The sequence below is a fragment of the Lotus japonicus genome, chromosome 1, assembly GCF_012489685.1.
Source record: "Lotus japonicus ecotype B-129 chromosome 1, LjGifu_v1.2".
Taxonomy (NCBI): domain Eukaryota; kingdom Viridiplantae; phylum Streptophyta; class Magnoliopsida; order Fabales; family Fabaceae; genus Lotus; species Lotus japonicus.
The window spans coordinates 96,847,752-96,871,318 of record NC_080041.1 but is presented as its reverse complement, the minus strand read 5'-3'; the positions used below and the strand labels follow the sequence as shown (position 1 = coordinate 96,871,318).

The window sequence follows — 23,567 nt, the reverse complement described above, 5'->3', positions numbered from 1 at the left end:
ACTTTATCTAATCCTCTTCCACTCATGCCCTCATTTAATATTGTATTTTTTAAGTATCACCTCTTATTTCCACCAATTACATTTCTCTCAAATTAGTTGACTAATAAATTGTGTTCACTCTTTTTTCTATAACTCATATTAAATAAGGCTGTTTCAATCAAATTATAATATTAATTAATGAACTTTTAAACTTTGTGTAAAAATCTTAAACTATAATAGTTTTGAAACAGACACTAATAAAAAAGCGATTTTAAACATATATATAAAAAACCATGATCTACACAATTAAGCACATTTTTCCTTTTTGTCGATACAATGCATATACGTCAATAGTTTGGATTTAACTGTACAAGTCCAACTCTACAGTTTCTCTCACAGTCACGGTACTAATAAGAGTGGGACCCACCACCAATTAACGACCCCACACTCACACTTCTGGGCTCCACCACACCCCCTTCCCTCTCTCCCTCTTCTTCTTCCCCCACTTCCATTTCGAGTTCCCAAAACCGCTGACTCGGTTTTCCTCCTCCTCCTCGATGGCTTCCATCCGAAATGGCGCCCAAAGAGGAAGCGCCAAGTTCGATCGCCCCCTCAAGCCTCGTCCCCGCCCTTCCTCGCCGGGATCCGCCGTCCGCCGCCCCAACCGCAACGACGCCGGTTAGTCCCTCCTCCCTCTCTCTCTCTCTCCAATTTCATCAACCACCGCCAAAACCCTAAGCAAAGAGAAATAGATAGATAACTTGCGTGTGCTGTACTGGAAATGTAGCTCTAGCTAGGATTAGGAGGCAATAATCAATGAAGCTAGTCACTGTGTTTTTGTTTGATTTTTAATCGCTCTTGATTGTGACCTAATAGTGCGAGTTTCGTGGCTTTTTGGAAGGGGACCATTTTGTTCAGTCACTCTGGTTGGTGGTTGCTTGCATGTTTCTATTCCGGCGGCGTTCATGTTTAGTTTAGCTGTGTGTTTTTTTGGGGAAAACTTTAACTGTTAGAATGGTGAATTAGAAAGTCAATGTGTGATATAGTACCGGCTGTTTGTTGAATGATCTGATGCGTGGTCGGCATTGGTTGTTTAAACCCCTGCTCACTGCAGTTAGATCTGGAGTTCTTGATGTGTTGTGTTTTTAGAGCTTGGTATGAAGATGTGAGTGTGGGATTTGGTGGTATTTCGATGAGCATGGTTTTTAAGCACAATGTGAGGGGTCATGGGGAAATAGTTCGAATGAGTAGTATGAAGCACGGACACCTATCTCCAAAGGAGTGTCTTGGTGTCAGACACTGACACCCGTACTTAGAAACCTTTTTGCGGTGTCCGGGCAATTTTTTTTTCTTCGGTTTGGACACAACCTGACACCTCTTGTTGGCTGGACACTTGTGGGTTATTGATATTATTATTACTTTTCAAGTCAAAGAATAAAATATCCTTATTTTAAATTAGCATATGGGATATAGTGGAATATGAGTTTGGATCATTTGATGAGGGTGAAATTCTTCAAGTTGCTAATTTATCATTTGATGAACTGGAGCTAGAGTCTATTTCTCTAAATGATGGTGATCAAAGAGGAGGACAAAACCGTTAAATAGATTAGCTCTTTCTTTTTGAGACATAGTGGTTACTTTGTAAAATGATTCTTAGTTTTTTAAGCTCATCGACATAGGGCAGAAAAAGTTCAGAGTCCTAATTTTTAGATGTTAGCCGTGTCGTGTCCCTGTCAGAGTCGATGCTTCATAGCTAAAACCCAGGAAACTAACATACTTGAAGGTAGAGCCTTTACCTAAATCAGAGTCCTGTGTCTAACAACCAACGTATACAATGAGGCCCCTTCATACTATTGCGTCATTTGTGGTTTATTGCAAAGTTGATAGGTGAATATTAGGTTGTGTCAAGAACCAATTATCCCAAAAGTTTAAGCTATTGGGTAAAGAACTCTGAATGACTTTTTATTATATTTCTAAAATGCCCCCTCATACAAGAGCCCACTTGGGCTTGAAGCGTGGACAATGCACAAGTCTGCCTACATGTGGCAACAAAGATCGAACTCTAGACCACTTAGTCGTAGACTCTTGTACCATGTCAAGAACCAATTATCTCAAAAGCTTAAGCTATTGGGTAAAGGAGTCTGAATGGTTTTACATTATGTTAGGACCCCATTGCAAGGTATGGGACTTGAGTCCCACATTGGAAGTATGGGATTCTAATGTGGGGTTTATAAGGCCTTGGGCTCTCCAACTACAACAGCTAGCTTTTGTGGTGTGATTCTCCCAAGGTTCTTATCAATGGTATCATAGCCTTCCACCATGTCTCTGAGCTGCAAACGAGCGGCGCGGGTGGTGACGCCGGCATTGCAGTGTTCGCCCGGGACTAGTCGTGGGGCTAGTGCACAGCCAGCCCGCGTGGGCGCCGGGGCTGCGGAGCGTGGTGGGATGTTAGGACCCCATTGCAAGGTATGGGACTTGAGTCCCACATTGGAAGTATGGGATTCTAATGTGGGGTTTATAAGGCCTTGGGCTCTCCAACTACAACAGCTAGCTTTTGTGGTGTGGTTCTCCCAAGGTTCTTATCACATTATATTTTTAACAGGTTGGAAAGATTTTGGTAATAATGATGGTGAAAAGGCCACAGAGAAGTTCATCGCATGATGAAGTTATAAGGTTTAAGGTTCCTCAATGGTCATTAGCCAGTATGTCTAGAGATTCTAGATACGTTAGGGTTCAAGGGTTTAGTTTCTGCGAATGTCGTTATAATTTGTCTTTTTTATTTTGCATGAAAGCCAATTCTTGAAAGTTGAAACTAATCTGACTCTTAGATTCTTTTTCTTTTTTATTGTGCTTTCTGGTATGGAGGAGTTACTTCAACTTGCTATCTTATCTTTTTTGTGTACTGTTCAGTGCTTGGAAGAGTTCGAGTGGCCGTAAGATTGAGACCAAGAAACGCTGAAGAAATGATGGCTGATGCTGATTTTGCTGACTGTGTTGAAGTACAGCCTGAGGTGCATTTTATTTGATTAATAACTGTCAGGAATTTCTGTTTTTCGTTGATTTTCTTGGGTTGTTTCATGCATTACACTTGTTTGATGTTTAATCTTTTGTGTTTTTGCTCTCCTTCAGCTTAAAAGACTGAAACTTCGCAGGAATAACTGGGATTCAGACACTTATGAGTTTGATGAGGTGCTTACCGAATATGCATCACAGAAACGTGTCTATGAAGTTGTGGCTAAGCCAGTTGTGGAGGTCTGTTATAATGGTGCACATCTCATGAACATCCTTTAACGAGCTATCCCTTTCCATTTGCTACTTTATGTTGGTGTTATTTATGATTTGATAAACATCTGTGCTATTTTGATACACAGTATTCATCCCTACATTGTCATCTCTTTTTTATGCTCTGTAGCTTAACATGTGATTGATTTCTGGTTGCTTAGAGTGTTCTTGATGGTTATAATGGGACTGTGATGGCTTATGGTCAAACTGGAACGGGGAAAACTTTTACTCTTGGACGACTGGGGGAAGGAGACACCTCTGATCGTGGGATTATGGTGCGTTCCATGGAGGATATTCTTGCTGACTTGTCTCCAGATACTGATTCTATTACTGTCTCATATCTGCAGGTTATATTCATATTACTATGTGCTTTACTGAATTTTGCATCATATCCATTGATTTTTATCTTCTAGTTTCTGTTCTTTTTATGCCCTATTTTATTTGATCATGAAAGAGTTCTTTATTTTACGGAACACTTCTTGGCCATTTTAATTTTGTGAAAATTTTAACTCATTTTGTCTGACATAACATAAATGTGCAGCTTTACATGGAAACTCTCCAGGACTTGCTTAATCCAGCAAATGATAACATTCCTATTGTGGATGATCCAAGAACTGGCGATGTATCCTTGCCTGGGGCAACTATTGTAGAAATCAGGGACCAACAGAGTTTTTTGGAGTTGTTAAGTGTAGGAGAAGCTAATCGAATTGCTGCTAATACAAAATTGAATACTGAATCTTCTCGTAGTCACGCTATTCTGATGGTGAAATAAGAAACTATGTTTGTTTACCTTTTATATTTTTATTTATCTCAATTCAAGAAATCCAGTTAGCTACTGATTGCCATTTCTTAAGAATAATAGCCCATCTTGATGAAGTTATATTTTCCCATACTATCATACAGGTTCACATTAAAAGGTCTGTCATAGAAAATGAAGATATTGTATCTAGTCAAAATGGCGATACCTCTCACTTGATTAAACCTTCAAAACCACTTGTTCGGAAGAGCAAGTTGGTTGTGGTAGACCTAGCAGGTTCAGAGCGTGTCCATAAGTCAGGTATATACTGAATTTCAGAGCACGTCATGAATCGATTATTCTTGCATGAGTGGCTTCCTGAAGAAGCATTGGTTATGTATGCATGCATGCACTATGATGTATTCTGATGATCTGTTGCAGGAGAATATGGTTATCGCTAGAACTTTGCTTGCCATTTTTTATTCTTACATTTTAAAAGCTTGAGTAATTGAAGAATTAACAATGTTAAATTACTATTATTTGGAGTTGAATGCTTTGATTATAATTGTTTGATGAACCTAATTTTGTTACTTGTACTTTTGTCAATGGGATCAGTTATCTTTTGTATGAATAATTGTTAATTTACACAGTTCCTTGAATGTAATAATAAATAAGGGCCTCCTACACTGGGTGATACGCATCCAAAAGTATTTGGTAATTGTTGTGCATTTTTTTGTATTTGTTATTTTCTGGAGATTTACACTGCTAAGTGCTAAATGGTGTTTGGAAACATCTAATGAGGTTTTTGGTTTGTTTTCTGTTTTTATTGTCAGGTGATTTGGTTTTACTAATTATTATGAACATTGTCACTTTATTTCCTGTATTCAAGATTTTATTGAGGAAATGGTGTAAACAATTTTTACTTCATTTGTTTTTTGTTTTCAGGTTTTGTGAATGGTAGCTTTCACCAATTTCTTCATAGAATCTTGACAAAAGGAAAAATGAAAACAATCTAGCATTTTTATAATTAATATTAAAAATTAAAGACAGAAAATATTAATTGAAATGAAAACTGAATTCAAATCAACCACCCTTTAATATATCTTGTATCTTGCCTTTTCAAAATTTGTAAGTCTATTCAGTGCTGGTCCTTGTCTTTATTAGAGTATACTACTCGTGTTAAGTAAAGCTACTGTTTGTAGCTGAGTTAGTGTGTTAGTTATGCTTGCTTAGCTGTCAAGCCTAGCTGGCATAACAGAATTTAGAGTTAGTTGTTAGAGTTTGTTAGAACTGTTAGCTTGTTCATCAAGCTTCATCTCCTTCTATAAATACTGTACTATGGTTCATTGTGCACTATCTTGAAATGAATGAGAATTAGATTTACAGAGTTCTGAGTTTTCAACAGTCTTAACTTTAAGTGGCTACGAGCTTCTGTTTAAGTTGGTATGTGCTGAAACTTTGCTTCTTTTCTTTTTCCTTTCCAGGAAGCGAGGGGCACATGCTAGAGGAAGCTAAATCTATCAACCTTTCACTTAGTTCACTGGGAAAATGCATCAATTCTCTAGCAGAGAACAGTGCTCATGTTCCATTTCGTGATTCAAAGCTTACACGGATGCTCCGAGATTCTTTTGGCGGTAAGTTTCCTTAATCTGTTTTTTATTAGTAGCTTTCAGTTCTTTAATGAAGTGATCCAGTATTTTGGTTAGATGTCATTTATGGTGATTGGTGAAGTTAACTGGTTTCTTAAATCCTTGGCTGACATATTTACTGTATCTTTCTCAGTCTTTGCAACACATGCCGTTATTCTTAAACTTTATTCCTATCTGTTGAAGGCTTCAGTGGTTTTGGTTGTATTATTCCCTGCTTGATGTTTTCCAATAATTTGCAGGTACTGCTAGGACTTCATTGATTGTGACCATTGGCCCATCCCCACGTCATCGAGGAGAGACTTCTAGTACCATATTGTTTGGTCAAAGGGTCAGGTTTCATAACTGAGTATCTGTTTTTTAATATACAGTTCCTATCTTTCCAATATGCTTAAATGTCATTTTTGAATTTATATCCCTTCATGCCTGTTTCACTGTGTATTTGTTTTAATGTAATTTGATATCAGTTTTGAAAAGTATTTTGAAAATCCTTTCTTAGAGATATCGTGTCACAGGTTGTTATTTAGTGCATTTGTTTGATGATTTTAGAGATTCTGTACCTGCCTCCTTGTGTCACAGCATTAATATAACCTTGCTGGTGGTGTGGTGGTCTCTAAATTTGCTCATTCTATCTTCATTCGTGATTGTTTATTTCAGCTTTTTAGAAAAATACTGACTTATTTTTGACAGCTTTTTGAGATAGCTTTTAAAAAAGGAGAAAGTTTCTTGTAAAATCATTTCTAAAATGTGCATTCATAATTAACTCATCACAGGTTTTGATTGACTTGTTACTGACATTTTATCTTTTTAAGCATCTCCTCCTCCTCTCCCTCCCCCTTATGACTATTAATTCAAATGAAAAGTTTTGTTAACAATTGGTATGGTTGGTTGTGAGTGAAAGATAAGTTAATGTGTGTTTTTTTGTCTCAGGCTATGAAAGTTGAGAATATGCTCAAAATAAAGGAGGAGTTTGATTATAAAAGCTTGTCTCGAAAGCTTGAAGTACAATTAGATAAGCTTATTGCAGAAAATGAAAGGCAGCAGAAAGCTTTTGAGGATGAAGTTGAAAAAATAAATTTGGAGGCACAATGTCGTATTGCTGAGGTTGAAAGAAACTTTGCAGATGGTTTAGAGGTTTGTCTTATCATCTATATGAAAGTAGAACTATCCTGACTGCATTTAAGTCTTCTGTTTTTCACAGTGTTCTATGGTGTCACTAATCCATGTAGCTGAACCCACCCAGTGGAAAAAGGCTTTGCTTTAGTTGTTGCTATTAAGTCTTCTAGGTTTGAAATATTTTGTAAGCACTATGCATAATAATGTACAGATGAGTCTTTTAGTTGTTGCTAAAGTATGTGATGCATGATCTCTCAAATTAGGTCTCTCAAATTTTAATAATATTTATGGATTGAGTATACTTACTCAATCTTCTAACAGAAGCTAATCTAACTATAGTTAAACCGAGTACCCAACTCTAACAAACATTTAACTATAGTTGGGCTGGTTCTAACTAACTAAGCAATACACTTCTAACATGGTGTTGTTCCAGCCTCTCAGTGCTGTGAACAAAACTTACATGCAACATAGTAATTTTGAGGTATGGCTTAGCTGAGCAGAGTCCAGGTCTTGTTGAGGAAGGATGGTTTCTGTTGGGTGTTGTTTTCAAAAGAAATTCCTAAGCCTGTGCTTTACGAGGATAAGAAATGATTTATCTAAAATAATGGGTTTCTCTGTGGCTTGAGTATTTTAAGTTTTAGGCATTTGTGTCTCATAGAACTAGACTGAATAATATTCTAGGATATAACATGTATTAATTTTTTTTAATGCTGTATAGTGCTCTGGGAATATGCCCTTCCAACTATTAAGTCCAAAAATGCTACATTATGTTTATTTAATTCTCATAATTATCTATAAATGCTCTTTTAGATGCCCATTTTTTGCTATCCCTAGTTCTCTGCATTGTATTCTGAAGCAGAGATTAGGCATGGTGCAAAACCTTTATGTTATATTCTTTTGAAAGCCTGCATTACGAAAGATGCTAACTTAAGTTTTTTTTTTTTTTTTAAACATCTAATATTTTCCCAATTTCTCACATGGAGTTGTATGTTTGTACCCTGTAGAAAGAGAGATTGAAATGCCAGATGGAGTATATGGAATTGGTAAAGGAGCTGGAGCAGAAGTTGGTGTTGAATCAAGGAAGAAATGACCGAAATAGTTTTGTGGCTGATAGTGGAGAGGTATTCCTTTTTAAACAGTATTACTACTCTACAAATCTTTGAGATGGATTAATTTGCCATTCCTTTTTATTTATTGATGAGGTTTTGTTTGAGATATTATCATCTGTTACTGTTTCCTAATTTATATTTTTTTTAGAATGTTAGGTGTATCGTAGGTTCATGGGCCAATTCTTGATTATTTTCTTTCATAGTTTTAGTGAGAGTCAAGAACCTAAATTCCTAGTTGATGTGATGTGTGAACCATGCTACTCTTTGGTGTAATTGGTTGGAACGTATGTCATGTATTTTCAAGGAGGTTTCTATGGAACAACACTTAAGATAGGTGTTTAGTTTCTCTTTGGTTTAATTCATATTGGCGTTCTAATGGAGTTTTTCTAGCATATGTTTGGAATTGGGTGGCTCTGTTCCATCTTCTCTCTCTTTTAGTGCTTTTCTGTTTGTTATTTTATCATGGAGGATTGTTATCCTCCCTTCTCTTTGCAATTCTTTCTCTTCACCTTATTAAATTCTTTTATTAAAAAATGATTGAGTCAGGCTGTAAATAGGCCTTGGAGTTAATATGTTTCTATACTAAATCATATTGACACTCTAACTTCATATCCCTTTAGGCTAGTTTAGCTATAAATAGATCGTGCTTATTAGGAGTTGATAGGTTAGCCTGTTAGGGAGGTCGTTCAGGGCCTAGCTTGAATATGATTCGCCATGGTCTTGGCCCTATGGAGACATTTTTAAATTTTTAGCTAAAAGGGCTAGACTTTGCCATCCAAAAAGCATTTTCAGCATAATAGTCCACCTACTTAAGCATGTTTAAATATTAAATTATTGTCTTATTGGATTTTCTTGGTAATTTATTGAATTTTTTCATTTGTGGGCATTTTAAAGGCTTAGACCCTAAAAGAAGGCCTATGTCAAATAATTAGGCTGGAGCTAGACTTATGGTTGGGGGAATAGGTCAGGCTTGACCTGAACCATTTCTACTCCTAATGCTAATATTTTTTTTTTGAAAAGTTACTCCTAATGCTAATATATTAGAGCTTACTTTTGTTCCAGACTTTCAGTAGTATATCTAGTTATCTACTTTGTTGTTTTTAGAAAATTGAAGAATTCTCTAAAAGATGACAATGAGTTTGTGTTGTTTTATTTGGCTTATATATATTTCCTTGTTTTTGTCTTTCAATCTCCTATTTTCGTAATTTCTCAGTAACGTTATCTTCACTTAAACTGCCATGGCCTGTACTAAATTAAATTGTATAATCACCAATCTTCACTGGTTCCGTTGTGAAGGTTTATGTTTTGCCAATTGGCTTGTCAAATTAGTATATTCAGTGCCTTGCAGAGTTGTAGTGTTCCATTTACCTTTTCTTTCCCTCTCTTATTTTATTCTTTGGTACTTTTATATTTATCTGTTTACGTCTTTTTGGCACAGGGGCCTGCACAACCTTCTCCAAATGAACTTGCCGAGGTCAAAATGCTGCTTGAAACTGAAAGCAAGCGGAGAAAGGAGGCTGAAGAAGAGGTAAAACGTCTAAAAAATCAGCTGGGGATATATACACAAGCAGACGTGAGTTCCAGTTAAATGGCTAACCTCTCTGAATTCTTTATTTTTCAATCATGGATTTCGGGTATATTAGAATCTTTTTGGTGTACTAGGCAGGAGGGGATTTGGAGACTATAAAGCTTCACAACATGCTGGAGGATGAAGTAAATCAGAAAAAGAAACTTGAAGATGAAATTATAATATTAAGAAGTCAATTATTGCAATTGACCTTTGAAGCTGACCAGGTATTTGTTTTATGTTGGGTGCTGACTGAGCCTGCAGCATGAACGTGAATAATATTAAGTTTTGCTTGAATTCTATTGATTTGCTTTGCAGTTATGTATTTGATAAAATGCATAAAGCTCGTCAATATCTCTGTGTGTCAGTTATAGAAAGTTAGAAACTTCTTTAAACAAACATGAGCAAGGCACCAAATAGAGGTCATAATCATAATCCTACTCTGAACTAATGTGAGTGCTGAAAGACATGCATTAAGTTAATAGCCTTTCCAACAAAATACACTAAAGATTTGCATGACAGTCCAACTGTTATTAGGACTTTTGAATTTCAAAACAACTTGAACACTAAATGAAGCAGCACCAGAAGCTAGTTTCTGAGTCTATCTTGACACATTTTTATTCTAAAGCTCTTCAAAAAGTTCCATTAAAAAGAAGATTGGCTAGCACGTTGAAATTTGTAGTGATTATGGGACCAAGGTTGTTTGGTCTCTCCTTAGCCTCTAGCTGCAAGCTACCTTATGTTCTTTTCAGCATCACTTTGATACAGTATGGTTTAATGTTATGACAACAGATGAGAAGGTGTTTGGAAAGTGGAAGCTCTGGGAGCACATTTTCCGCCATGGATTCCTCCATGACACAGGTTAGGCATTCCCAATTCAAAGACACTGGGAATGGTCAGAAGTCATCTGTTGCTACACTCTTTGAGCAAGGTACAAGTTGTTTTTAGTTATAATTGAAACATTACAACATCTGTGTGTATATGACTTGCATTATTTTTACAGTTGGATTGCAAAAGATTTTATCATTGCTGGAGTCGGACGATGCCAATGTACGAATTCATGCTGTGAAAGTGGTAGCCAACCTTGCAGCTGAAGGTAGATTCTAAAGTCTTCTTAAGCATCGGTTTTTGGATCATCTATTTCTACTAACTGTTTGCTGATGTTTGGCCAGCAAAATCTTCAATAAAATTCAAGCTTTTATGGTAGTGATACTAATGAATTTTATACTTGATGCATTATGTTAGGATTTGGTTTAGTTTATGTCTATCTTTAGATAAAGAAAATCTTTTCTTTTAGGAGTTTATATTTTATTTTAGGAATTATCTTTTGTTTTGGAAATCTATCTTTATTTCTTAGGGGATAAGTCTAGGATTAGTCTATTATAAATAAGTGCCCCCTCATTAGGTTAGGGTAAGTTTTGATTATGGAGTTTAGTGGAAGGTTTTTACCTTTGTAAGAGTCCCCTGTAAAAGAAGGATTTCCTTCTTGTGTCTTTTATTTTCCAGTACATATAATAAAAATACCAAAAAATTACTTTTTTTATCCTAATTCCTCCCTTGCCCCTGTTTGACTGTCTGAGTTAATTTCCAAACCCTAAACAATTTGATCCAACCTGGCCTCCTATCCTCTGCATCTACCACACCGCATCACCCACTTCCCCAGTCGTACTGCTGCCGGACCTGCACCACCGCCACTGCCGCTCTCGCCCACCTCTGACGATGTCCAGGCTGCCGCCGAGTCAGACAGCCGCCGCCGCTGTTTTCTTGACCAGATTTGCATGTTTTTCTGTGTGATTTTTTTAGGTTTGCACCTGGATTTGGCTGCCCGCTTCTGGGCCCATCTGGGGTTGATTTTTCCCTTCTTTTTGCTCTGATTTCGCCCCATACATGTTGACCTGCTCCTCTGATTCGCACACCTTTCTTGTGTGACCCGTAGTGCACCATGCTTGTGTGGCTTGCTCTTCTGTTTTGCGCCCTCTTCTGTCTCAGTTTCACACCCTACTGTTCGGGCTCTATTTTCTATGGGCATCCAGATCTGTGCGCCCACAACGACACATCTTCGTTTCTTTCATTTTGTTCTGGTTTTGGCCGTCATGGAGGAAGCTTTTCAGGATTTGGAGGTCGAGCTTCCAGTGTTTGAAGGGGTGGATCCGGTGTCTTGGATCGCTCGGGCGGAGGAAATCTTTGAGGTACACCATGTGCCGGAGGGAGAGAAGATGCAATTGGCATTCCTTAGCATGAAAGGGGAAGCCACTCATTGGTTTCATTTTCTCTGTTGCCATACTCTCGATCTTACTCGGAATTCATTGATCCCACTTTTGCTCAACGTTTTGGTGACGGTAGCAATAGTAATGTTTCCGACAGACTGAAAACTCTCAGACAAAGAGGTACCGTTGACGCTTATGTGCGGGAATTTGAAGCGTTGGTGGCCCAAATTCCCAATCTTTTTGAAGTTCAGTTGTTGGGGTGTTTTCTGGGGGCCTCAAATGCTCAGTCTTTCATAGTCTATGCTCATGTATTTGTAATTTATCTCACCCTATGTTTGAATGAATGATTTTAAAATTTTCAAGACTTGAATTTGACATATTTTAATTGCTGGTATTTATAAAATATGTTGTTTGGATACTGACTATGTAGTAGTGGCACAGTAGTTGGTTGGATTTTTGGGAGAAAGAAAAGATGGAGGATTTTCACAATTCCGTCTAATATGTTGAATTTCAAATTCCTTGTTGAGTTAAAAAAAGTCCCTATCAAAATACATAGTATTCTCAAATTCTTTCATTAGATATCCAAACAAGTTATTTTACTGTAAGTCATTAAAAATTCTCTGTACAAAGGCATTAGTTCCTAGAAACACTTATCCAAACACACTCAATGTATATGCAGAGGCTAATCAGAAGAGAATTGTTGAATCTGGCGGTCTTACTTCCTTGCTGATGCTTCTTCGAAGATACGAGGATGAAACTGTTCGGAGAGTAGCTGCTGGGGCAATTGCCAATCTTGCTATGAATGGTGATGTAGATAGTACCCCCCCCCCCCCACCCCACACCACGCACACACCCAAAAAAATTAGATAACATGATGATCTAGCTTCAGACTTCGGTAACAGTACAATTTGTTTGTGGTTGTGCATAATTAGTATTGATATTGTCTTGCCTTCTTTTGTGGCAATTCAGAAGCAAATCAAGAACTCATAATGGCTGAAGGAGGAATTACTCTGTTATCAATGACTGCATCTGATGCTGAAGATCCACAAACTCTTCGAATGGTTGCTGGGGCAATTGCTAACCTATGTGGAAATGGTATTTTCATTGTTTTCTAGTCATTCATGCCACTAAATGTCTGAGTTAAATTTATTGCCTACTAAAACAACTGGGAAGACACATCAAGTTGGTGATGTACTAATAATTAGTCTAATTTTGATGCCATGATTGGCCAGTGACCCTGAATGATATACACTGTCCTTGTTGGTATCCTTTCTTGTTTCTTATTCTGATACTGCTTCAACGTAATTTGCCTGTTCAATGGGATTTATTTTGCATAATTTTGCAAAGTAATACCATATGCAAAGCTGAAGCGTTTCTTTGACTTTTCTATTTTAGAGATAAAAGAGTATTATTTCGACTTTCTTTATGAAATGTGTTAGGTGAGTCATCATGTTATATTAAACCTTTGTGCTAGCTTCGTGCCAATTTTGTTCATTCAGTGTATCTGTCAACATTTAAGTTGTATTCGATGATGGTGCTTTTACTTGTAGATTTTACATTTGAAATCATTATTTTCATGTTTCCATTAATGGATACCTTTTGTCATTTATTTATAATGTTGTCTTGTTCTTTGTCCAGATAAAATATTGATGACTCTAAGATCTCAGGGAGGTATCAAGGCTTTACTTGGAATTGTAAGATGTGGGCATCCAGATGTTCTCTCCCAAGTTGCACGGGGAATTGCTAACTTCGCAAAATGCGAGTCTCGAGCTTCTAATCAAGGTCTACTTCACTTCCTCCTTAATATTTGTTTCTCATCAGTAAAAATGTTGAAAGTGTAGATGTTAAATTAGGTAGAAAATGGACAAAGTTGTTCCTCGGCTACTGTCACCAAAATGTCAGTCCTGCATTGATTTACATTAACTTGAATTCCGTGTTCCTAAATTCTGCAAGCCATTGCAGCCAAATTGTTCACTCACTCCTTGTGAAGCCATTGAAAATATTTATAGTGTCAGAGAGTAGCTAAAGAGATAAAGAGGTTTAGTTTGACGCCTTATAATTACATTTTGCACTCAGGGATAAAAAGTGGCAGATCTATTTTGATAGAAGATGGTGCACTTCCGTGGATAGTACAAAATGCTAACAATGAAGCTGCACCAATCAGGCGTCACATTGAGCTTGCACTGTGCCACTTGGCCCAGCATGGTAACGTGACTTCTCATGATTGTTTTTCAGTTTTTCGAAATACATTATTGAAAAATTTCAAACAACTGAGGTATAAATATTGCAGAAGTGAATGCGAAAGACATGATTAGTGGAGGTGCCCTCTGGGAGCTTGTCAGGATTTCACGGGATTGTTCACGAGAGGACATACGGAGTCTTGCGCGTCGGACTCTCAGTTCTATCCCTCCATTCAAAGCAGAACTCCGGCGGCTGCGTGTAGAATATTGAATTCAATTCTACCCTGGAATATTTTGGTTCTCCTAAGGGTCATTTTAGAGAGTAAATTAAGTAATTACAATCGTTGAATGAGAAGTCAACGGGTGAGATTGTCATCATATATTTGCACACGTATTTGCAAATTATGATGTTCTTTGAATCTCAAGAATTAATTTCTCAATCGACAAATGTGATGAGTTACTTTATCTTTTAAAGTGATTCTTTCACTTTAAATGAGCTAAATCCTTTGTAGCATATCTTGCTATATTTATGTGACGAGCTGGGGTTTAGCATGTACTTTTTGTGATATCTAGTCATTACTGACCTAGAATGTATGTATATTGATAGAGGGGGGAAAATAGATGAAGAGCATGTTTTGGGTAGGGGTAAGAAGGTGAGAATATGTTCTGTCAAACAAAGGGCTAGTCAAATTTTGATTACCCTAAATTATATGAAGTTGCCTAATGTTGTAATTTTTTTTTGGGTACAATGTTGTATTTATTATTGATTCATGTAATTAATGAAAATCATTATATTTTGTTTTTGCTGCCGGTGTATGGAATTAATCATTTTTTAGCAGCTTTGACGGCCAATAAGTGTTTTTTTTTTGGGTTCTCTTCGAAATTAGTGTTTTTCTGAACACTTTGATTTGATAGTGTAGTCATACTGAATTTGTTTTTTGAAATGCAACGAAATTATAATATTGCGATGGACACATATACTTGAGGCTAAATCTCTAATAATATACAAATTTTCCAAAACAATGTTTTACTGTTAGCCAGAATATTGGTCCAACATGTCTAATTTTTGGAGGCAATTACGAGGTTCTTTTTTATTTTATACTTATTGAAATTCTCTACTTTTTTCTATATTTACATGAAAGAGTTGTAATTCTATGTTTATTTTTTATGCACTTAACTGGTGGGCATATTGACATAGACTCTTTTTTCATCTTTATTTTCTATCTATTTCTCTTCTATTTATCAATTAAATTATCTATCACATTTTTACATTTTCTCTCCTTTCTTCCTATATCTCTCTTCCTCCCACATAAAAAAATTATTTTATTTACTAGTTATACACTTAACTATATTTTAGCATGACAAGAATATTTTCATTGTATATTTTTTGCTACACTTTTGGTCTCTAAGTTTGGATGTACTCCTTTGACATATGAAGTTTACTTTTCCTAACCTTCTCATCATGATGAGTTGAAGTCGTAAAATGAATGAATATTTAATTTTTATATTTTTGCATATCATTTGAATTTTGGTTTATTATCATACATGCTTAATTAAGTTGTTTACCCAAATGTATCCTTAGTCTTTACTTATCTTAAGATAAACAACTTAATTAAAATCGTATAACAATAAACGATTCTCACATTAATTCTTATTTATAAACTAATTTGAAGATTTTATTGAATTAAGCTCAAAATCAAAATATGATAAAGGTTGAAGTTTTTTTCATAAGTTCCATCCAAACACTTATGTAAGCGTTTATGTGATTAATAGGTTCAAATAAAATGTCTCAATTTAACCTAAATATATAAGCTGGCAAGTTTGGGTAGACGAGAAGCTTTACTCACCTTGGATCAACTCCAATCTTAATTGTTTCGAGGCTCTTTATACACATCTGGTTGAACTATTTTCTTAAGAAAACATGCATGGGATATTTGTATTCTTTATAGAAGAAGATCCTTAAAGTTTGTTAACAAACATACACTTAGAAGAAAGACAACATGCATGAAATATTTTTATCCTTCATAGAAGAAGATCCTTAAAGTCTGTTAACAAACATACACTTAGAAGAATCGAATAACCTATAGAATGACTCATCCTTCTTTTACGACTCTCCTATAAAACATGGGCATGTCCCTTGATAATTTGAGTTTGAGCAGGCAGGGGAGCCTATTAAACAAGGAAACAAGATTTTAAGAGAACCCAATGCCACAAGGAAACATGGGAGCTTATTAACAAGGTAAGATGACATATTTGGTTTGACGCCTTTTGAATCTCTATGTTTCTAATAACCATCCTTGTTTATTTCTATGTCATCCCCTTATTTCCTTAAACCCCGAAAAATACCCTTTATTAAATCATGATGATTTTCCCAGTTAAAAGTGAAAGTTTTATAATGCATAAGAGATATTTCAATTAATCGAATCAAATATATACAATACAATATATAAAAATTAAAAATGATGAATTTAAAAATACATTAAGAAATTGAGGTTTTCTTCATCCAATCATCCACCGCATTAACAAACTACTTTTGAGTTTTGATTGATGTAGTAATTTTGATGTGTTTGTTTAGGGTTAATTTACTCAAATTGCTTTTAGGATTAATACTCAAATTAATCATTGTTTTTGTCTCGTCGTCCCTCTCCGAAAAAATTTGTGCAATAGGTCCTTTTTTTATAAATCGTTTGGAGCAGGTCCAGCCCCGGCGAGTGATGGAGAGGAACGCTGACGGGCTAAATGAGGTGACATGGATTAAAATAAAAATAAAAATTACACATCCAAAACTTAATTTAAATTAAGAAAATTAAATTAAATTAAAAACCCAAACTAAATTAAAAAGAATTGATTGCTTTTAACCGTTAGAATTGAAATAAATTCACTTCTCTCTCTCTTCTTCACCACAGAGTAGACACACTTGGCCTCAGTTCTCTCCTTCGCCATCGCTCGTTCTTCTCATTTTCTGGGTTGGCGTTCCATAACGCTGTGTTGGCGTTCCGTCGGTGCACGGAGGGAGGGTTTGATCTCAGAAGACAAAATCGATCCAGGTTTGTGATTCACTGCAATTGCAATTGCAAACCCTCATTTCTTCCTACCACTGCCAACCCCGACCTCCGAAATCCTCACAAAACCACCGCGACGGAGGGCACTGTCCTTCTTTTCTTCCAAAGATTTTCTCTCTTTAATTTTGTTGCCTCACTAGGTACAGGGAATGCCACGATTCTAATTTCTAATTGCGTTCAAGTTATTTTCACTCGGCTGTGAGTTATCTCTCTCTGATTTTCAAGTATTCAATTAGTTCCTTTTAGATTTTGTTCTATGTTCTAGGGATTCATTAACATAGTATAGTATGTAGTGCAAATTTTGATTGGATGTCAAAATTGGTGTGGAGATAAGCTATGTGATTCATCTCTTGGATAGTGGAAATATTGTTGTGGAGTTCAAATATATTGTGGTTTGATGTTTGATGATAGTGGATATGGTGCATGTGACTTGTTTTTTACCCGTCAGTGAGTTCGGGAGAGCAATGGTGTCTCAAGCACCGTCATATTATTCTTTCTGAAACACTTTCTGTCATCATGTCACGTTTTTTCTTTTATTTAGGGACTGGAAAGTTTGAGATCTGCTGCATAAAAGAGCCTGAGTTTGTTATTTCAAAAGATAGTTTCAATGTTTGGTCAAAAGGTCAGGTTTAATAAATGAGTATCTGTTTTTTAATACACAGTTCCTTGCTATCAAATATGCTTAAATGTCATTTTTTAATTTATATCCCTTCATGCCTGTTTCATTGTGTATTTGTTTTAATGTAATTTGATGTCAGTTTTGAAAGTATTTTGAAAATCCATTCTTAGAGATATCATGTCACATGTTGTTATTTAGCGCATTAGTTTGATGATCTTAGAGATTCTGTACCTGCATCCTTGTGCCACAGCATTAATAAAACCTTGCTGGTGGTGTGGTGGTGTCTTAATTTGCTCATTCTATCTAGTTCATTTTTCTCCTACAATTTGAAGTATCTTCGTGATTGTTTATTTCAGCTTTTTAGGAAAATACTCTCTTATTTTGACAGCTTTTTGAGATAGCTTTTAAAAAAGGAGAAAGTTTCATCTTGTAAAATCATTTCCATAATGTGCATTCATAAATAACTCGTCACAGGTTTTGATTGACTTGTTACTGACATTTTATCTTTTTAAGCATCTCCTCCTCCTTATGACTATTAATTCAAATGAAAAGCTTTCTTGACAATTGGTATGGTTGGCTGTCTGTGATGTGTGCTTTTTTGCCTCAGGCTATGAAAGTTGAGAATATGCTCAAAATAAAGGAGGAGTTTGATTATAAAAGCTTGTCTCGAAAGATTGATGTGCAATTAGATAAGCTTATTGCAGAAAATGAAAGGCAGCAGAAAGCTTTTGAGAATGAAGTTGAAAAAATAACTTTGGAGGCACAATGTCGTATTGCTGAGGTTGAACGAAACTTTGCAGATGGATTAGAGGTTTGTCTTATCATCTATATGAAAGTAGAGCTAACCTGACTGCATTTAATTCTTCTTGTTTTCATAGTGTTCTATGGTGTGGTGTCACTAATCCATGTAGCTAGCTGAACCCAGTGGAAAAAGGCTTTGCTGTAGTTGATGCTATTAAGTCTTCTAGGCTTGAAATATTTTGTAAGCAGTATGCAGAATAATGTATAGATGAGTCTTTTAGGGGTAGAGTTAGGTCTCTCAAATTCTAACTATAGTTGGGCTGTTTCTAACTAACTAAACAATACAATTCCCACATGGTGTTCTTCCAGCCTCTCAGTGCTGTGAACAGAACCTATATGCAACATAGTAATTTTGAGGTATGGCTTAGCTAAGCAGAGTCCAGGTCTTGTTAAGGAATGATGGTTTCTGTTGGGTGTTGTTTTCAAAAGATATTTCTAAGCCTGTGGTTTTTGAGGATAAGTAATTATTTATCTAAAATAAATGGCTTTCTATGTGGCTTGAGTATTTTAAGTTTTAGGCATCTATGTCTCATAGAACTAGACTGAATCACTGAATAATATTCTAGGATATAACATGGTATTTGTCCAGTATCATTGTAGTCAATCGCGGATCGCGGCCTGTCGTGGATGACCCCCAAAAATGAAATCGCATACAAGGGAAGGCCGCTATTAGCCGCGAATATCAGGATTTCACGGCTTCGATCCCGTCGCTGCAGGGGTCCGCTATGCTACGCGACAGCACTATAGCGCCGTTATCGCGCGCTATCGATAACTATGTCCAGTATATATATTTTTTATGTTGTATAGTGCTTGGGAATATGCCCTTCCAACTATTAAGTCCAAAAATGGGCTACATTATGTTTATTTAATTTTCATTTTTATCTATAAATGCAACTTTTATGTGCTTTTTTTTGCTCTTTAGTTCTCTGCATTGTATTCTGAAGCAGAGATTAGGCATGGTACAAAACCTTTATGTTATATTCTTATAAAAGCCTGCTTTACGGAAGATGTTAACTTACGTTTTTTTTTTGTTTTTAAACGTCTGTAATATTTTCCCAATTTCTCACATGGAGTTGTATGTTTGTACACTGTAGAAAGAGAGATTGAAATGCCAGATGGAGTATATGGAATTAGTAAAGGAGCTGGAGCAGAAGTTGGTGTTGAATCAAGAAAGAAATGACCGCTATAGTTTTGTGGCTGATACCGATAGTGGAGAGGTATTTCTTTTTAAACAATATTACTACTCTAGAAATCTTGGAGATGGATTAATTTGCCCTTCCTTTTTTATTATTGATGAGGTTTTCTTTTGAGATATTATCATCTATTACTGTTTCCTAATTTGGATTTTTTTTAAATGTTAGGTGTGTTGTAGGTTCCTGGGCCAATTCTTGATTATTTTCTTTCATAGTTTTAGTGAGTAAAGAACCTAAGTTCCAAGGCGAGGTGCGAACTATGCTACTCTTTGTTGTAATTGGTTGGAACGTATTACGTATGTCATGTATTTTCAAGGAGGTTTCTATGGAACAACACTTAAGATAGGTGTTTAGTTTCACTTTGATTGTCCATATTGGCGTTCTAATGGAGTTTTTCTAGCATATGTTTTGGAATTGGGTGACTCTGTTCCATCTTCTCTCTCTTTTAGTGCTTTTCTGTTTGTTATTTTATCATGGAGGATTGTTATCCTCCCTTCTCTTTGTAATTCTTTTATTAAAAAATGATTGAGGCAGGCTGTAAATAGACTTTGGAGTTAATATGTTTCTGTACTAAATCATATTGACTCTCTAACTTCATATTCCCTATACACGGATCCTACTAATTAGGAATTGATACGTTAGGGAGGTCGTTCAGGGCCTATAGCCTTGCTTGAATATGATTAGCGGTGGTCTGGGTCCTATCAAGACATTTTTAAATATCAATTTAGCTAAAAGGGTTAGACTTGGCCATCCAAAAAGCCTTTTCAGCATGGCACCTACTTAAGTAAGTTTAAATAAGTACTATATTACATGGACTCTCTCTAACTTCATATCCCATTGAGCTAGTTCAGCTATACATGGATCAAGATTATTAGGAGTTGATAGGTTAACCTGTTAGGGAGGTCGTTCGGGGCCTAGCTTGAATATGATTCGCTGTGGCCTTGGCCGTATGAAGACATTTTTAAAGAACTTTTTAGCTTAAAGGGCTAGACTTTGCCATCCAAAAAGTATTTTCAGCATAATAGTCCACCTACTTAAGTATGTTTAAACAATAAATTATTGTGTTATTGGAATTTCTTGGTAATTTATTGAACAATTTCATTTGTTGGCTTATTTAAGGGCTTAGACCCTAAAAGAAGGCTTATGTCAAATAAATAGGCTGGAGTTAGGCTTATGGTTGGGGGAATAGGTCAGGCTTGACCTGACCCATTTCTACTCCTAAAGCTAATATATTATAGCATACTTTTGTGTCAGACTTTCAGTAGTATATCTAGTTATCTACTTTGTTATTTTTAGAAAATTGAAGAATTCTCTAAAAGATGACAATGAGTTTGTGTTGTTTTATTTGGCTTACATATATTTCAATCTCCTATTTTGGGACTTTCTCAGTAAAGTTGTCTTCACTTAAACTGCCATGGCCTGTACTAAATTAAATAGTATAATCACCACTTCAATCTCCACTGGTTCCGTTGTGAAGGTTTATTTTTTGCCAATTGGCTTGTCAAATTAGTGTATTCAGTTCCTTGCAGAGTTGTAGTGTTCCATTTACCTTTTTGCCCTCATTTTATTCATTGGTACTTGTTCATATTTAGCTGTTTACATCTTTTTGGCACAGGGGCCAGCACAATCTTCTCCTGATGAACTTGCCAATGTCAAAATGCTGCTTGAAACTGAAAGCAAGCGGAGAAAGGAGGCTGAAGAAGAGGTAAAACGTCTAAAAAATCAGCTGGGGATATATACACAAGCAGACGTGAGTTTCAGTTAAATGGCAAACCTCTCTAAATTCTTTATTTTCCAAGCATGGATTTCTGGTATATTATAATCTTTTTGGTGTACTAGGCAGGAGGGGATTTGGAGGCTATAAAGCTTCACAACATGCTGGAGGATGAAGTAAATCAGAAAAAAAAAACTTGAAGATGAAATTATAATATTAAGGAGTCAATTGTTGCAATTGACCTTTGAAGCTGACCAGGTATTTTTTTTATGCTGAGTGCTGACTGAGCATGCAACATGAACTTGAAGGTTGCTGATTCTTAAACATAGCTCCTGCGTCTTGCAGGTTGCTCTTCCTGAGGAAACCCACTACTGGAAGATGTTTCTGGCAACGACACATTGAATCTGTAGCACGTCAAGAACAAAAGCTTACAAGGTTAGGACTTAGGAATACATATTTGGTGTTGGTTGAGTTTTACGATAATTTTCATATATTAAGAAATTGCATCTAATGTTAAATAGTAGCCACTTGTAGTTTAGGGAGGCTATCTAGTCTCACTTGTGGTGGATTCAGGAATTATTTTCTATGGTGCAAACCTTTTTTTTTAAGGTGTTTGGGTTAGTTCCTTTACTTGAATATGTTCAACTCATTTTCATAATTTACTATTTGTTGTGTGTACTATAAGTAGGGCTCATAAGTTTATACTTTTCTGGATCAGTGGAAATTTTTACTGAAGACACCTTGTTCAGTTTATCACGTGGCAAGCATTCTGGGAAATGTATGGCAAGCATCTATACTCCAAAGGTCTGGTTCTCTCCTTAATTGCTTGTTAATGAATTGTTTGTAATTATGTGGTTAGTTGTTGTGGAAGTGGCTATTAAAGATGTTTCTGGGTTTCATGAGAGTTCCTCCAGATCATTGGGGACTGTACTTGTTTGAATTTCTTCAAAATTAGCTAACAGCTGATGTGAACAATTTATCGATGGGTTTCATTTTCTTTTTATCTTTTACTGTTAATTTTTATATGTCTAGCTCCTTGTCTATTCATGACCAAGGTGCGGGGTTTCCAAATCAAGCATATTTTAAGCAGGCTTGAATTCTGCACTCAGAAAACAAGGGTTACATTTGATTATGTGAAAAGATAGAGATATCAAGTAGAACCCCATTTTTGTAATTTACTTTATCCTGTTGAGAGACATTGGACACTTTATTTGTTTACCTTTGGTTTATTCGTACTTGGTTGTTTTATTTGTTTGTGTGGGTGAGTTACTTTAGACATTGAATCCTTTTGAGTGCTATATAGGGTTGATTATTTTTGTACATTTATGTTACTTTTTCTTAGTTTGTAATTTAGAACACAAAGCCTTGTACCTTGTAGATCTCTTGTATAGAATATTATTCATTTGTAATTTGCTTTATCATGTTGAGAGACATTGGACACATTATTTGTTGTACTTTGTGTGGGTGAGCTACTTTAGACATTGAATCCTTTTGAGTGCTATATAGGGTTGATTACTTTTGTACATTTATGTTGTAATATTTTGTTGTACTTTTTCTTTTATAGTTTGTAATGTAGAACACGAAGCCTTGTACTTTGTAGATCTCTTGTATAGGATATTATTCATTTGTAATTTACTTTATCCTGTTGAGAGACAATTGACACTTTATTTTTTATACCTTTGGTTGATTCTTTCTTGGTTTTTTTTCTTTGTTTGTGCGGGTGAGTTACTTTAGACATAGGATATTATTCATTTGTAATTTACTTTATCCTGTTGAGAGACATTTGACACTTTATTTTTTGTACCTTTGGTTGATTCATACTTAGTTTTTTTTTTCTTTGTTTGTGCGGGTGAGTTACTTTAGACATTGAATCCTATTGAGTGCTATAGGGTTGATTATTTTTGTACATTTATGTTATGATATTCTGTTGTACTTTTTCTCTTATAGTTTGTAATTTAGAACACAAAGCCCTGTACTTTGTAGATCTCTTGTATATGATATTCATTTGTAATTTACTTTTATCTTATTGAGAACACTGGACACTTTACTTTTTGTACCATTGGTTGATTCGTACTTAATTATTGTTTTAATTGTTTGTGAGTGTGAGTTACTTTAGACATTGAATCCTCTTGAGTGCTATAGGGTTGATTATTTTTGTACATTTACGTTATGGTATTTTGTTGTACTTTTTCTTTTATAGTTTGTAATTTAGAACACAAAGCCTTGTACTTTTGTAGATCTCTTGTATATAATATTTATTTGTAATTTACTTTCATCCTGTTGAGAACATTGGACATTTTAATTTTAACTTTTTGAGAACACTAGACACTTTACTTTTTGTACCTTTGGCTGATTC

At 35.7% G+C, this 23,567-nt stretch overlaps 2 protein-coding genes across 12 annotated transcripts; both read left to right on the top strand.

Moving 5' to 3' along the window:
* The first annotated feature begins 431 nt into the window (after positions 1-431).
* Positions 432-14,625, top strand: LOC130728149 (kinesin-like protein KIN-UB). The gene is made up of 19 exons (XM_057579515.1): positions 432-657; positions 2,890-2,990; positions 3,109-3,231; positions 3,423-3,608; positions 3,803-4,024; positions 4,165-4,318; positions 5,482-5,631; positions 5,886-5,974; positions 6,574-6,777; positions 7,764-7,880; positions 9,307-9,441; positions 9,531-9,662; positions 10,228-10,366; positions 10,439-10,531; positions 12,322-12,447; positions 12,612-12,737; positions 13,281-13,424; positions 13,719-13,847; positions 13,933-14,625. Exons 1-19 carry the CDS (start codon positions 537-539, stop codon positions 14,091-14,093), a joined length of 2,652 nt encoding a protein of 883 aa, XP_057435498.1. The 5' UTR covers positions 432-536; the 3' UTR covers positions 14,094-14,625.
* Positions 14,626-16,706: 2,081 nt separating this feature from the next.
* LOC130728148 (kinesin-like protein KIN-UB) lies at positions 16,707-22,429 on the top strand. 11 transcript variants are annotated; one of them, XM_057579509.1, is made up of 9 exons: positions 16,712-16,869; positions 17,025-17,082; positions 17,426-17,506; positions 18,111-18,314; positions 19,399-19,521; positions 21,113-21,247; positions 21,337-21,469; positions 21,557-21,646; positions 21,930-22,429. In XM_057579509.1, exons 3-7 carry the CDS (start codon positions 17,492-17,494, stop codon positions 21,409-21,411), a joined length of 552 nt encoding a protein of 183 aa, XP_057435492.1. In that variant the 5' UTR covers positions 16,712-16,869; positions 17,025-17,082; positions 17,426-17,491; the 3' UTR covers positions 21,412-21,469; positions 21,557-21,646; positions 21,930-22,429. The 11 variants fall into 11 exon arrangements, with proteins under 11 accessions (XP_057435489.1, XP_057435488.1, XP_057435495.1 ...); XM_057579506.1 differs by lacking the exon at positions 17,025-17,082 and having other exon boundaries at positions 16,707-17,024; XM_057579505.1 differs by having other exon boundaries at positions 16,707-17,082.
* The last annotated feature ends 1,138 nt before the right edge of the window (positions 22,430-23,567 follow it).

Excerpts from the sequence above, each read along its gene's own strand:
- LOC130728149 (XM_057579515.1), top strand. The coding sequence starts at position 537 with ATGGCTTCCATCCGAAATGGCGCCCAAAGAGGAAGCGCCAAGTTCGAT. Across the intron at positions 5,632-5,885 it reads GCTCCGAGATTCTTTTGGCG|GTACTGCTAGGACTTCATTG; the intron begins GTAAGTTTCCTT and ends AATAATTTGCAG. Across the intron at positions 13,425-13,718 it reads GTCTCGAGCTTCTAATCAAG|GGATAAAAAGTGGCAGATCT; the intron begins GTCTACTTCACT and ends TTTTGCACTCAG.
- LOC130728148 (XM_057579504.1), top strand. The coding sequence starts at position 18,048 with ATGAAAAGCTTTCTTGACAATTGGTATGGTTGGCTGTCTGTGATGTGT. Across the intron at positions 18,315-19,398 it reads ACTTTGCAGATGGATTAGAG|AAAGAGAGATTGAAATGCCA; the intron begins GTTTGTCTTATC and ends TGTACACTGTAG. Across the intron at positions 19,522-21,112 it reads CTGATACCGATAGTGGAGAG|GGGCCAGCACAATCTTCTCC; the intron begins GTATTTCTTTTT and ends TTTTTGGCACAG.